General features: G+C 32.9%; 1 protein-coding gene across 1 annotated transcript; it reads left to right on the top strand.

The window, feature by feature from the left end:
- Positions 1-9,324: 9,324 nt before the first annotated feature.
- LOC127117493 (fasciclin-like arabinogalactan protein 7) lies at positions 9,325-11,377 on the top strand. Its single transcript, XM_051047521.1, has 2 exons — positions 9,325-9,509; positions 10,400-11,377. The coding sequence occupies exon 2, from the start codon at positions 10,430-10,432 to the stop codon at positions 11,222-11,224; it is 795 nt and encodes a 264-aa protein (XP_050903478.1). The 5' UTR covers positions 9,325-9,509; positions 10,400-10,429; the 3' UTR covers positions 11,225-11,377.
- Positions 11,378-12,859: the final 1,482 nt, after the last annotated feature.

The following is a 12,859-nucleotide window of genomic DNA, read 5'->3' as shown; positions in this document are numbered from 1 at the left end:
TTACTAAGATTGGATGTGGCTATCTTTATTTGATGCCTTACTCTTCATCTTGCTATTTGTGTATTGATATTGCTTGATTCTAAAGTTCAAGGGAAATTTGGGTTTTTATATGACATTCTTGTCTATTGGATTGTAGCCCATTGGTCATATCTTTTCAACTCTTAACTTTTAATTTTTGCTTAGGATTAGTCTCTTCATCTTCTCCCCATTTCTTTAATTTCAAAAATTTCTCCCTCCTTTTAAAATCTTCTTTGCTTGTGATTTCTAAACTTTGACCATATTGCAAATTAGAAACCTTGGCCTTATGCCATTGAATTTTTAAACTCTTTTCTTAATCAAACTTGTAAGTGAACTTAACTGTACTTGACTTAAAATTTAAAAATACAAAAAGAACTAGCATGCATTCAAACCTTTTTAGGCCATTTGTGCCTTTGTTAAACTTAAAATTTTGTTAAAAAGAAATTCACTCACTTTGAAATTGATACCATGAACTACGAGGTTTTGATCCATCATTCTATGTTGGTACGTAGGCACAAGTCCGAAGGTCTTGTCAAACACAAAAATATAATTAATGAATTCTTTTCTCATCCCCCCACTCTATTTATTGCAAACATCATTTTGTACAAAAACACATATGCACACAAGAAAGGGCTCCTTAGGAGTACCTAGGACACTTTGGGTGCCTAACACCTTCCCTCTGTGTAACCAACACCCGTACCTGTAATCTCTGACATTTTATTAGTTTTGATTTGAAAACTTCTTATTTTTTGGATTTTGTTCGTACTTTTCCCTTTTCCCTTGGAAACGATAAAAGCGCGGTGGCGACTCTGGTTTTATTGACGTCTAGCTTATCCATAGCTTGATGGTCATGAATTTACCGCTATAGAGTCATTTACCAATGTGAACCAACATGGTGATCAAAGTTGTAATATGAACTTCAAAGGTAAATAAGTTCTTATGTAGAAGAAGGAACATATCAAGAGTTTGCAAGACCTCAGGATTGATAAAATTGTTATGCTTAAAGAAAGGTCTACCAATATGTCAATACATATGGTCCAACATCTGACTCAGGAGTCTGAAGTAACTCATGAGGATTATGCCATTGAAGGGAAGGATAATGGTTAGGTTGGAGGTCCTCCCAACTTTTAAAAACCTTCTAGATTTAAGGTAAGGGAGAATAATGGTTATGATAGAAGTCATTCTCATATATATGAAAGTATGACAAATCAACAACATGTCATGATGCTTGATGAATTAGAAACGAGTGCGCTAGAGTTTGTATCAGACAAGTATGATCTAGATGTTGAAGGGATTTTGATTGGGATTGTAAGAATTCGTCAAGTTGAAGATTCCTAGATATCAGGTTTAAGAAATCCTAATGGTGATAACGATGTGTCAGTCATCATGTCCAACATGTCGTATGAATTTCAAGTTCATAAGGAAGTTGATTGTCATGTCCATGAAGATGTTGAGGATGATAATGGCATAGCTAATAATAGTGATTATGCCTTAGAATATGTGAAGAGGCAGGGTTAAAGTGTGATATGCAAGAATAAAATCATTCTTCTATTTTGTACTTCAAAGAATGATATGCCCCCTCAAAATGATGAAAATCAGTCCACAAGTGGAGATAGTGAGAAACATGTTATTTCCTTGACATCTACTGAATAGATGTGAACTGGTTCTTGAATGCTCATTCTGATAGTGTCATCCTAAGAGATAATGAGGATTTGTTGTTAGACACAACGACGGGAAGTAGGAGAATGTCAGATGCTAAACAAAGGGTGAATGAGTATGAGTTCATCGTGACAAAAGATGTGAGCTACCTTCCTGATTTTCAAGAAGAGAAAATGAAGAATTCCTCATGTGATTACCTAGGAAGTAGTTGCACTCAACTTGGATGGAGTAATCATATGATCAAAGATGTCATCAAATTTGATAAGGAAGATGTTATCCAAGGTGTGGCAGACATGTTGAAAACTGAGTTACACAAGAAGGATGTATAACTTGAGGAAACTATAACGATCGAATCGAAATCTGATGTTGAAGCAAATGCCTTAGTCATGAGGTCCAACATCCAGAGAAGGCTGAATGAAAAAGAGTTTTTCTCCCTCAAAATGCCTTTCTTAGCTGAAGAAAGTTTTTTGAAGAGTATGTGGTTGTATAACAAAAGGATATGTCTTGGAAAGGAGATGTCAAAATGAGTTTTGACATTCAAGGAAATTATACATCTTATAAAGGAAATCTTTTTAACAGATAAGGAGTTCATCATGTTAAGTCACAAGTGTAACAGAATGAATGCATCTAGCAGATGCTCTCTTATTGTCAACAATATCATGTCCTGGATCATCAAGGAATGAATTAATGTGACCATACCTTCTTATGAAGCTAAATCATCTACTGCTAGGTGCAGTTGTAAGCAATTACTTTGTGTTAAACATATGTTGAAGAAATGTAATATGAGACAAGATGTTATGACATTTGTCTCTAACACTCTTAAGTCATTAGACACTGTCAACTTTGAAAAAGGGGTCTACATTTGTGAGATTCAATATCAATAATTGCTAAGGAGTTGGGCCAAAATAGAAAAAAAGTTTCTCTCCCTTAAGACCAATTTGGCACATCAAATAAGGAGTTTTCCTTGGTTATATCAGGTGTGGTATAACTGGGTTGGCATTACAAGCAAGATAAACATACATTTTGCCTTATCCTTCTCTCATATTATAGATCATTTTTCTCAAAATGAATTAAAATCAAGCTAGTGGCAACAAGATTGTCCAAGAGATTGAGGCTTAAAAGGAGGCTATTGATATGTTGGAGTTATGGTTGAACAAATCTGATGAGACTAGAGAAGTTAAGAAGTATATTTCAATTGTTGAAGTGCTTGGTGGAACTGGCACCAGGAAGATTTTGGTCAAGAATCTAAATGAAAAGCATATAAGGAAGGTAGAGGATATTATGAAGTCAGATCCGGGGTCCTTGGTTTTTTTGCTAATTAGCCTATTTTATCTTTGTAATTTTAAGACAAAGTCTGGTTTTGTGCATCGGTTGATGCCAATTCTAGTTACTTTTCATGATTTGGGTGTGTATGTGCTAACATTATCCTTGCATGTCTGACCTTCTGTATACTAATCTATATGAAGGAGAATAGCGATCCAAAATGCAGCGGAAATTAAAAAATTTCTCCTTTAGTGATCCTTATGAATGGGCATGATCAGTGATAGAATCGTTACCTCTTATGGCGATTGAAACCTTTAATGCAGATCTATAGAGCGATCACGAACGTTGAATGGTGACAACGCCTCTACTCAGTCCACACGAACGGATTCCTTTAATCTCAGTGCTAGCTGCTACAAATGAAGGCTTTGGGTGAGAGAGGGAGAGAGAGAGAGAGAGAGAGAGAGAGAGAGAGAAACAAAATTTCAACTGCATAAATGCTTTTGCACAAGGGTTCTATTTATAGAACCACTTGTGTGGGCTGCAAGCTAAAAAGCCCACTTAAGTGTATGTGGCCCATATCTTATGATATGCCAAAATCACTTAAGCATGTGTTACCTTACCATATTTCGTATTCTACTTAAGTACATCGTACCTTATGATGTTCTACAATCCACTTAAGTGCACCGTACCTTACGGTGTTCCTTAGTTACTCCATCTCTCATCAATCTGTCCTTTTGTGTGTGACCTTGTAGGTTTTCGTGACATTAGCAATTATATTAAATAACGTATTTAACATAATAAACAGTGAGCAGTATCTAGCAACATATCACTACTATCCAAGACACGAAAATGTCATGTGATCTGACAAATCCTTTTGTGATAATACTTATGTGTATATTTACCCTTTTGCCCTTATGTCTATATTGAACACAAGGCATATACCGTGCCATCCTTGTCCAGTTCAATATTGGGCCTGTAGACATTTATCCTATTACACAGGACGGACAAACTCCATCTAGGTCACTCATGTCCCTTAGCATGCTTCGTGGAGTACCCATCAACTGTCTTTATGGCCATCAGTTACGGACAATGTTTGATCATCAATAAGGCACTCGACTCTACATCTAGGGTACATAGCGGTTTCAGGTCAAAGGGTGGTATACACCATTATCACCATGAGAATAACTTATGACACTTAGCATAACATTCTATATAGTATTCTCATAGCGGGTCAATCCAGTATAAATATTACTCTCAATATTCATACTTATGTTTAAGACTTGATAACTCCTTATCCATGATCCATGAGATGTGATCATCAGTCTATATACATAATAGTCTTAATGCCTTAATGTTATCCCACTTCACAACAAAGCTCGACTACATATACTTTAAGAATAGTGTCCTTATGTTTAATGGGATCTCATGATTAAGTCACACTTGATACATTAAATGGACTAGCTATTCTAGGTACTTTATTAAACAAACATAATAAAGAAAAATCCTTTTATTATTAATAAATAATTCGATACAAGTACCAAATGTATTGGCCTCTAGGGCTTACACCAACACTATATGCATACTGACTTTGTTGAAGGACTGGCCCTTACCAAATTATGGAAAAGGGGGAGTAATGAGATGAAGTGGTTTATTTGGTGTGTGCATATAAACCTTATGATTATTTAGTACTACCCCATCTGGGAAAGTGCTAATGTTGAGCTCCATGCTGGAGCATCAGGCATGACATCTGGTCCTAGTCCATATATATATGAAAACAGATCTATCTGTGTTAGTAGTATTCATTGTTATCAACTACTAACTAATTTTTGTATGCATAACTAAGTATGTGAATGATTGCATACTGATATATGTTAGTTAGTAAGAATGCATGCTACTAACTATGAGATACTAAATTCATGGTTGACTAAGTTTGTGAATGATTGCATGATTGTCTGTTTGGTTTGGAGCAAACTGAATGGACTACGTGAAAGCATCTGAATGGTGATGCTTCTAACTTCCGTTGATGTTGGTGTTTAACTTTGATACATGGAAGTTCTTGTTGCTGAAATGCTTTGAAGAAATATTACTTGTTCTCATTTAAGAAATGTTATTTATCTTGAAGAGTTGTTTTGCCATAATTTTCCAAAGGGGGGATTTTCGTTCCTATTGGTTTAACGCTTTGGATTGGTTGCATTTTAGAAAGACAACATCTTGGAGAAGTGTCCAAGTGTTCAAGATTGGTCTAGCTTACTAAAGCCGTATGAAGTTGCAGAAAGGACACATGTTGGGCGCAATGCTCTAGCATGTTGGTACGACATTTGGGCCTTATGCAATAGGCGCTAGAATGTAGCGTTTTGGAATGTGTTCTGCATAAGATATGTTAAAGATTTTATTGTTATTGATTTAAAAATATGATTAGATAATTTTCTTGACAACTAAATGGAGTTTAATTCGAATTTAAATTTAAATTAAAAAAATTTATATCTTGTTGGAGAAATTCAAGGTGAAAATAAAATATCCAATAGATTCTACATTAATTCTGGACGAATTCAAAGATATTATTCAAGTAGAAAAGCCCATAATTACATTTCTATATAAGGATCTCAAACCTACGTTGGAAAGCAAGAACTCCCATTAAAGATCTTAGAGTGTTAGGTTTTGTTCCTTGTATCCACGTTAATGTCCTAATAGGATTAGTTTGTGAACTTTATGTACACCTCTATGTTTCAGTAACTTGACATAAATGATTTCTCTAATTGAGTTGTAATTAATATTATTTATGTAGGACTTTATGTTTTGGTAACTTGGCATAGAAGGTGTATCTAGTTGAGTTGTAATATACAACATTCTTTATCTTGTGAAGATTGATGTTGATCATTACGGTTTAATAATTGTTTGCCCCTGTCATTGGGATTGTGACAGAGAAGAAAGTGGACAGGTTCTCATATTTAGGGGGAGACTCTAAATAGAAAGTCATTGGATAAGGTTAGGAAGAGGCATTGAACAACATAAGGTTTATTGTTGCTTGTAAGTCTAAATGTACTAAACTACTAATAATGAATTTTCTTTCTTAGGTTGCAGACTCATCCCCCTAGACATAGGTGTAGATTCACCAAACTGGGTAAATAATTGATTGTATTCTTTATTGCTTTTTTGCTCCTTCATCTATTACTTGTTAGCATAAGTGGTTCTGGTGTAACTTGTCGAACCTGTTGTGGAAACATCGAGTTCTACATTTGTCCCTTGAGGAACATAATCTCATAAATGTTACAACTCATTTTTCTTTAGGTTTTTTTATATAAGAAAATGAATTAATGTGCGAAAAAGGGGTATGAAATCTCATTACAGAAAAGGTAAATCACTTTTGATACAAATTAAAGGGTTAAGACACCAAATAGAAAAAATACAATTATGTTTTATACCCGTTCTAACCACAAACCATGACTATGGTTGAGCTTTAATACTCTCAAACTATATGAAATGTCAAAATCCTTTGAAAATAATGGCATTTCGCATCAACCATGGACTCCATAATATTGTTAACCATATGAAGCTTATCGATTTTATTTTAATTTCTCCTATAACATATTCATAAAATTGACCACATGAGATTTTTCATGATTGTTAGATGGCATCGAAGTTGCCAACCATGAACATACAAAGTCCTAGGTCTTAGTTGTGAGTCCGCACTTAAATCACAAATGATAAATAACTGTGACTCTGATACCACTTGTTGAGGAGTCCTGGGGTACCAGAAGTCATAATGGCCTAAACATTCATGATCCAAGAGACCTTGACACCACATATCCCCTTAAAGTCTTAAGGTTTTCAGTGGATATGTGGTGTCAATGTCTCTTGGATCTTGAACGTTTAGCCTATTGACACTTTCATTGCTCCCAGACTCCCTAACAAATGATATTAGATCCATGGTTAGACTCAGTGGGGGAGCAGAAGTGGTATCCTAAAATGTGACTAGTGATGTGGGTGATTCGCACTCAAGGGGCCATTTTTGGACTCAAGTGTGAGTGGTTAAGTCTCATATCGACTAGAAATGGGTATATTTTTTTGTATATAACGAAAAATATCCATACTCCAATTATCTTAAGGTTTTGGATGGATATGTGGTGTCAAAGTCTCTTGAACTTTTAACGTTTAGGTCATTGACACTTTTGACACCCCAAGATTCTCAATATGGAGCACCCATGAAATAGGACAAAACACGACACAAATAATAAAACAAAAAATAAAACATGGGAAAACACGGCACGAGACTACGAGACACATGCAAGTGCGAATGCGACACGAGATAACAAAAATCATGATACAAATTAGAGATGACAAGAGTTCTTCGGTGCAAATGCGAGAAGAGGAGAAATAGTTTGGTGTTCTTATCAAATTTCTAGCTTTTTTCGATGATACTATGAACCCAACATATTTTGAAATATTTCTTTTAAAATAATATCAAACTTGAAAACTCGCGTTAAATTTGATTATACGACTTCGTTTAAATCTGAATAAGTGCATAGAAAACGAGATTGAATGTGAATCAATTTGTTTTGGTCTTCTAGATTCCTACATCTCAACCATATTTACAACTATATTATCACGTATTGTCCTAAATTGATGAGTTAAACTCAATTACAAGCTATTTCAATTAAATAGGAAAAAAAAACTCAATTGCAAGATGGTATGCGAATAAAGAGTTTGTGTGAGGGAAATATGAAAACAACAATCTTCCCTCTACTTTTGACTCTCTATCTTACATCATCAAATGTCAAACAAAGACTAAAGGTGGCCAAATTGTAGGCGCAAGGTCGATTTTTTCTTGATAAAAATGAATAAACAAACTTGCAATACAAAACATCTCATATATATGTTTCTGGAATGATGAATATTGGAGAGAAAGAAAGAGATGATAAAAGAAAAGAGAAATGGTGGGGTAGAGTGCAAGGTTGATTTATGATGAATTTAAGAAGTGGTTAGTTCAATTGGATAAAGAAAGATCACCATACATTCATATTAACAAAGGACTCTTCCATAGAGCTTTCTTTTATAATTTTTAATATCAAATTTATATTTTTAAAATTAAAGATAAAGGACTAATTTTAAAAAAGAAATAACAAACATGTCTTAAACTTTAAATTATGCTAAAGAAGCATGGTCTAAAACATAAATTTGTTTTTTCATGTTAAGATAGTCACTTATATATCTTTTACAAAATTCACTACTAAACCAACTTTATTCTTCCTCATTTTTTGTAATAAATTTTTTAAAACTATCACCTAATGACATATTGTAAATTATTTGGCAACAATTTTATTTTGAAAATTAGGTGTGTTTAAATTCAAAACAATTCAAACTAAAATTATAAATCAACTTTAAAAAATTTAAAATTATACAAAATATACAAAAATTATACATTGATTTTTTTAAAAATTAAAAATTACACAAAATTGAATACTATTAAATCATATTTAAACGTTATTTTTAAGAAACTCGTTCAATTCGAATCTAAATGATTTTGAAAAAATAATTAATTTAGCTCATAAAATATCACTATTCTATCAATTTAGTCCCCAAATTATTGAAAATAACTAAATAATTTTTAAATTATTATTTCATTCAATTATTTAGACTAAAGAAATTAATTGAATGAAATAATGTAGAATTTTTTTTTAAAAATTATTTAATTTTAATAATTTAGGGATTAAATTGACAAAAAAAATTAATTGTTTAGAAACTAAATGGATTTTTTTCATCATATATTTTAGATGTAATCAGGAGAAATTTATCATTTAGTTAACAGTCTCGAATTTAACAATATACAATTTCAATATTTTTTTATAAACGAGGACAAGTCTCACGCTGCAAATCGGTTTTGTAGGATTGACTTAGGTGAAACTCTAATTCTAACATAATATCAAAGTCTCATTTAAATACTCCCGTGAATTATTTGCTTTCAAATTTTTGTTATTGAATCATCCGCAATTTATTTTCACGCTTCAAATGTCTAATCTTAAACGTGGGGATGTGTGTGTTAAAAATCTCACATCAAATAATATATAACATGAATATAATTTTATAATGAGACAAACCTCAACGTATAAATTTATAGGATTGAAATAGACTTAATCTAATCATATATGTTAACATATTAATTATTAATTATTTTTCGAATAATCACATAAACTCGCATGATAAATTAATTCCTAGAATTTAAATAAGATAAATTTATAAATAAAATTTATAATATTTGATAAAATTAACCATTGATCTATTTTATAAATAAAATAATGTAAAAATATTTTTTGCTAATAATTTTCCTAATAAAAAAATGAAATTACTAAAGATATATATGTTTCCACCAAGAACCATGATTTCCCATTAAAAAACAAAAAGAAAAGAACCACTCTCAAGTTAGAAACATCTGTGTGCTGTATCCATCTACATCTCTCTTCCTCTTTATACTTCCATTTCACCTTTATATACCCTCTTCTCCATTCTCATTCTTCCTACACCATCACCACATTCGTCTTCTCTTTCTCTCTCTCTCAATTCCTCCTTTTCAGGTCTGTCTTCTTCTGCAATCTCATTCTTACATTTCTTACTTTTTGTTTCTTAATGCAAAGTTTTAGTTTTTCATGCTTTTCAACATCTCTATTTCATTTTTGCTTTCATGGGTCATTGGAAAATATTGGAACACTTTGTGTTTTATAGATCTTGATGTTTTCATGATGTGGACTCTCTCACTGTGTTCTTGACTAGTCTAACTCTTGTAACTGATTAATTTAATTATTTTTTTTAATTTTATTTTAGTAACATTCACCTTAATTACTCATCTTGAATTTTCCATATTTAGAATTTTGGTCTAATGTGATTCCACAATTTAATTGTTTTGGAATTTTCATTTTTCACTCAACTTTCATAATATGTTCAGATCTGTAACTGTTTCTGCTTACGTTGATAATTCAATTAGAATTCCTAGATCTTGCTTCAAACATTTTTATTCTATTGTATAATTTTCTGTTGTTGATGTATGTTAAATTTTGTAAGATCTGGTTATAGATTTAAGTTAATTGTTTACAAATGTTGAATGTTATGTAAACAAGAGAATCTAGACAAAGTTGAAAGATTTATAATTATATATGTTTATTTGTTTATTGTGCATTGGAAATTAAATTTGAAATTTGAACTTGAAGTTCATATTTTCTTACTAGTATATTGTTTCGAGACCCGAGTCGTCTCTGCGTAGGTTAGTCGTTGTTTAACTATAGTCGTCGTTTAACCGTTGGAAAACCAATACAGACCTTTTTTATACAAGTATTGTATGAGGCTCTACTAAGCCTCAGATGAATTTTGGATTCAGTGCAGTAGCCCGTCTTACACACCCTCACAGTCGATCAAGAAATCTAGTCATTTTTTTTGGTGAGATCTAACATTCTTGAGTTTTTTCTTATAGGAATTTGGAGAGAGTAGTGATTAACCAAACATGAAGTTTTCAATGATTTTTCTTGTTAGCAACATTCTATTGCTTCTAAGTTCTTCACCAGCATTTGCCAAAACTGTAAGTCCACCGGCACCGATCGCGCCGACACCGACTCCAACTCCGGCCCCAGCACCTGCACCAGATTATGTAAACCTAACTGAACTACTCGATGTTGCTGGTCCATTTCACACTTTCCTTGGATACCTTGAATCCACAAAAGTGTTGGACACATTCCAAAACCAAGCAAACAACACAGAAGAAGGAATCACTATCTTTGTACCAAAAGACACTGCCTTCAATTCATTGAAGAAACCTTCTTTATCCAAACTCAAAGATGATCAAATAAAACAAGTGATCCTTTTCCATGCATTGCCGCATTTCTATTCGCTTTCCGATTTCAAAAACCTTAGCCAGACTAGCCTAACTCCCACGTTCGCCGGAGGCGATTACACACTGAATTTCACCGATGATTCAGGAACCATTCGCATTAACTCGGGATGGTCGATTACTAAAGTAACAAGTGCTGTTCATGCAACTAACCCTGTTGCAATTTATCAAGTTGATAAGGTCTTACTTCCCGAGGCTATTTTCGGAACTGATATTCCACCTGCACCGGCTCCGGCTCCTACACCAGAGATCGCGCCAGCAGCGGATTCTCCGACTGAGAAAAGTGCTGACAGTAAATCATCGTCGCCTTCGTCTTCGCCAGACGGTTCTTCTGCTTACAAGTTAGTCAGCTATGGAATTTGGAGCAACATTGTGTTGGCAAGTTGTGGTTTGGTGATGATGTTGTTGTGAAGATGAAGATGAATTTGTGGAGTATTTAATTTAGATTTATTGTGTTGATGATGTATCTACTTTTGATGATGATATTTGCTTTGATTTGAATCCATTTTTTTGTGAACATAATGTGTTATTCAATATATGTATGAGAATGTGGTTTCTATTGAACACTTTTTTTTAAATAAATAACTAGTAGCATGTTATTGTCATGTTATACTATGATGTTATTACCAATGCCATTTTCTACTCTAAATTTATCTAACAATTTTTTTTTTAATTTTAAGAATAGAGTATTCTATATGTTTGTAATTATAAAGATTGTTTTTTTTAGTTGGGTAGGTTGATATTAATTGATTTTAAAATTTATTTTTTAGTTCTGAAATAAATAAATAAATGAGGATTTGAAAAATGAATGGATCTTGTGAAGTTTAAGGTGGTTATGAGTCACCGACAAATTTTTTTAGAGCTAGTGGACATGTGATAGGAGAGTTTTGGTAGGCTAGATCTTGTGAATATTATTAACCATAGAAATGAGTTGAAAAATACATTTAAGTATACAAATTATATACAATAAAAAAAATATAAACGCCAATGTTTTGTGTAGGAGGTGGTGAATCATGATCACTCTTCATGACATACATTTGTCTTTATAAAAGACCAAGTCAAGTAAAAAACCTTCTTCGCACTCTTAACTCTGAAATGTTAATATCGTTAAAGTTTGAGCACTTCTAGTGAGAAAAGATAATAAAAAATAAGAATTGTATTATTGAATTAAATTATAATATTGAATTATGAATATTTATTTATATAAATGAAAATATCGACTAATTGTGTTTCATTTGAGCAATGTTTTACTTCAAGTTCACCTCGATTTACCTTCTCCCTTAAGAAGTGAAATTTAACTTTTATGTATTTAATTCTTCCATGCAAAACTGGATTCTTCGCAAGATTTATGGCTGACTTATTGCCGATCTGTAGTACAAGAGGTTTTCTCACTTCGATCTCGATCTCTTCCAGCACATATCTGGTCCAAATTTCTTGACACGCATCATAGGATCCTGTTATATATTTAGCCTCATACGATGATAATGCCACCACAGGTTGCTTTCTCGAGCACCATGAGATTGAGACACCAAATACTTGAAAGAAATATTCAGTAGTGCTTCTTCGATCTTCCTTATCTCCACGCCAATCAACATCTGAATAACAAGTAACCATAGCTTCTTTGCTTTCAGAGTCTCGTCGAAATAAAATTCCATAGTTTGTCGATCCTTTTAAGTATCTCACGATTCTTCTTGCAACCTTCATTTGTGACGCCATTGGTTCACTCATATATCTGCTCACTAGTCTGACTGAGAAACATATATCAGGTCGACTATTGCACACATATCTCATAGATCCGACAATTTGTTTGAACAAAGTTACATTGACTTTGTCTTCCTCTCCATGCTTCTCCAACTTCATATTTGGTTCGATAGGCGAAGATGCAAGAGTCAAATCATCCATGTTGAATCTCTTAAGTATCTCTTTGACATAATTTCTTTGATGTAGCATCATACCTTGCTTCGACGTTTAATATTCCATGCCTAGGAATTATGTCAACTTTCCCAGTTCCGACATTTTAAATTCCTTCTTCATCAGCTCTTTGAA

Source organism: Lathyrus oleraceus, chromosome 2 (genome assembly GCF_024323335.1).
Source record: "Lathyrus oleraceus cultivar Zhongwan6 chromosome 2, CAAS_Psat_ZW6_1.0, whole genome shotgun sequence".
NCBI lineage: Eukaryota > Viridiplantae > Streptophyta > Magnoliopsida > Fabales > Fabaceae > Lathyrus > Lathyrus oleraceus.
Note: the sequence above shows the minus strand (reverse complement) of the source record. Positions and strands in the feature narration are given on the sequence as shown.

Coding starts and splice junctions, on each gene's coding strand:
- LOC127117493 (XM_051047521.1), top strand. CDS start 10,430: ATGAAGTTTTCAATGATTTTTCTTGTTAGCAACATTCTATTGCTTCTA.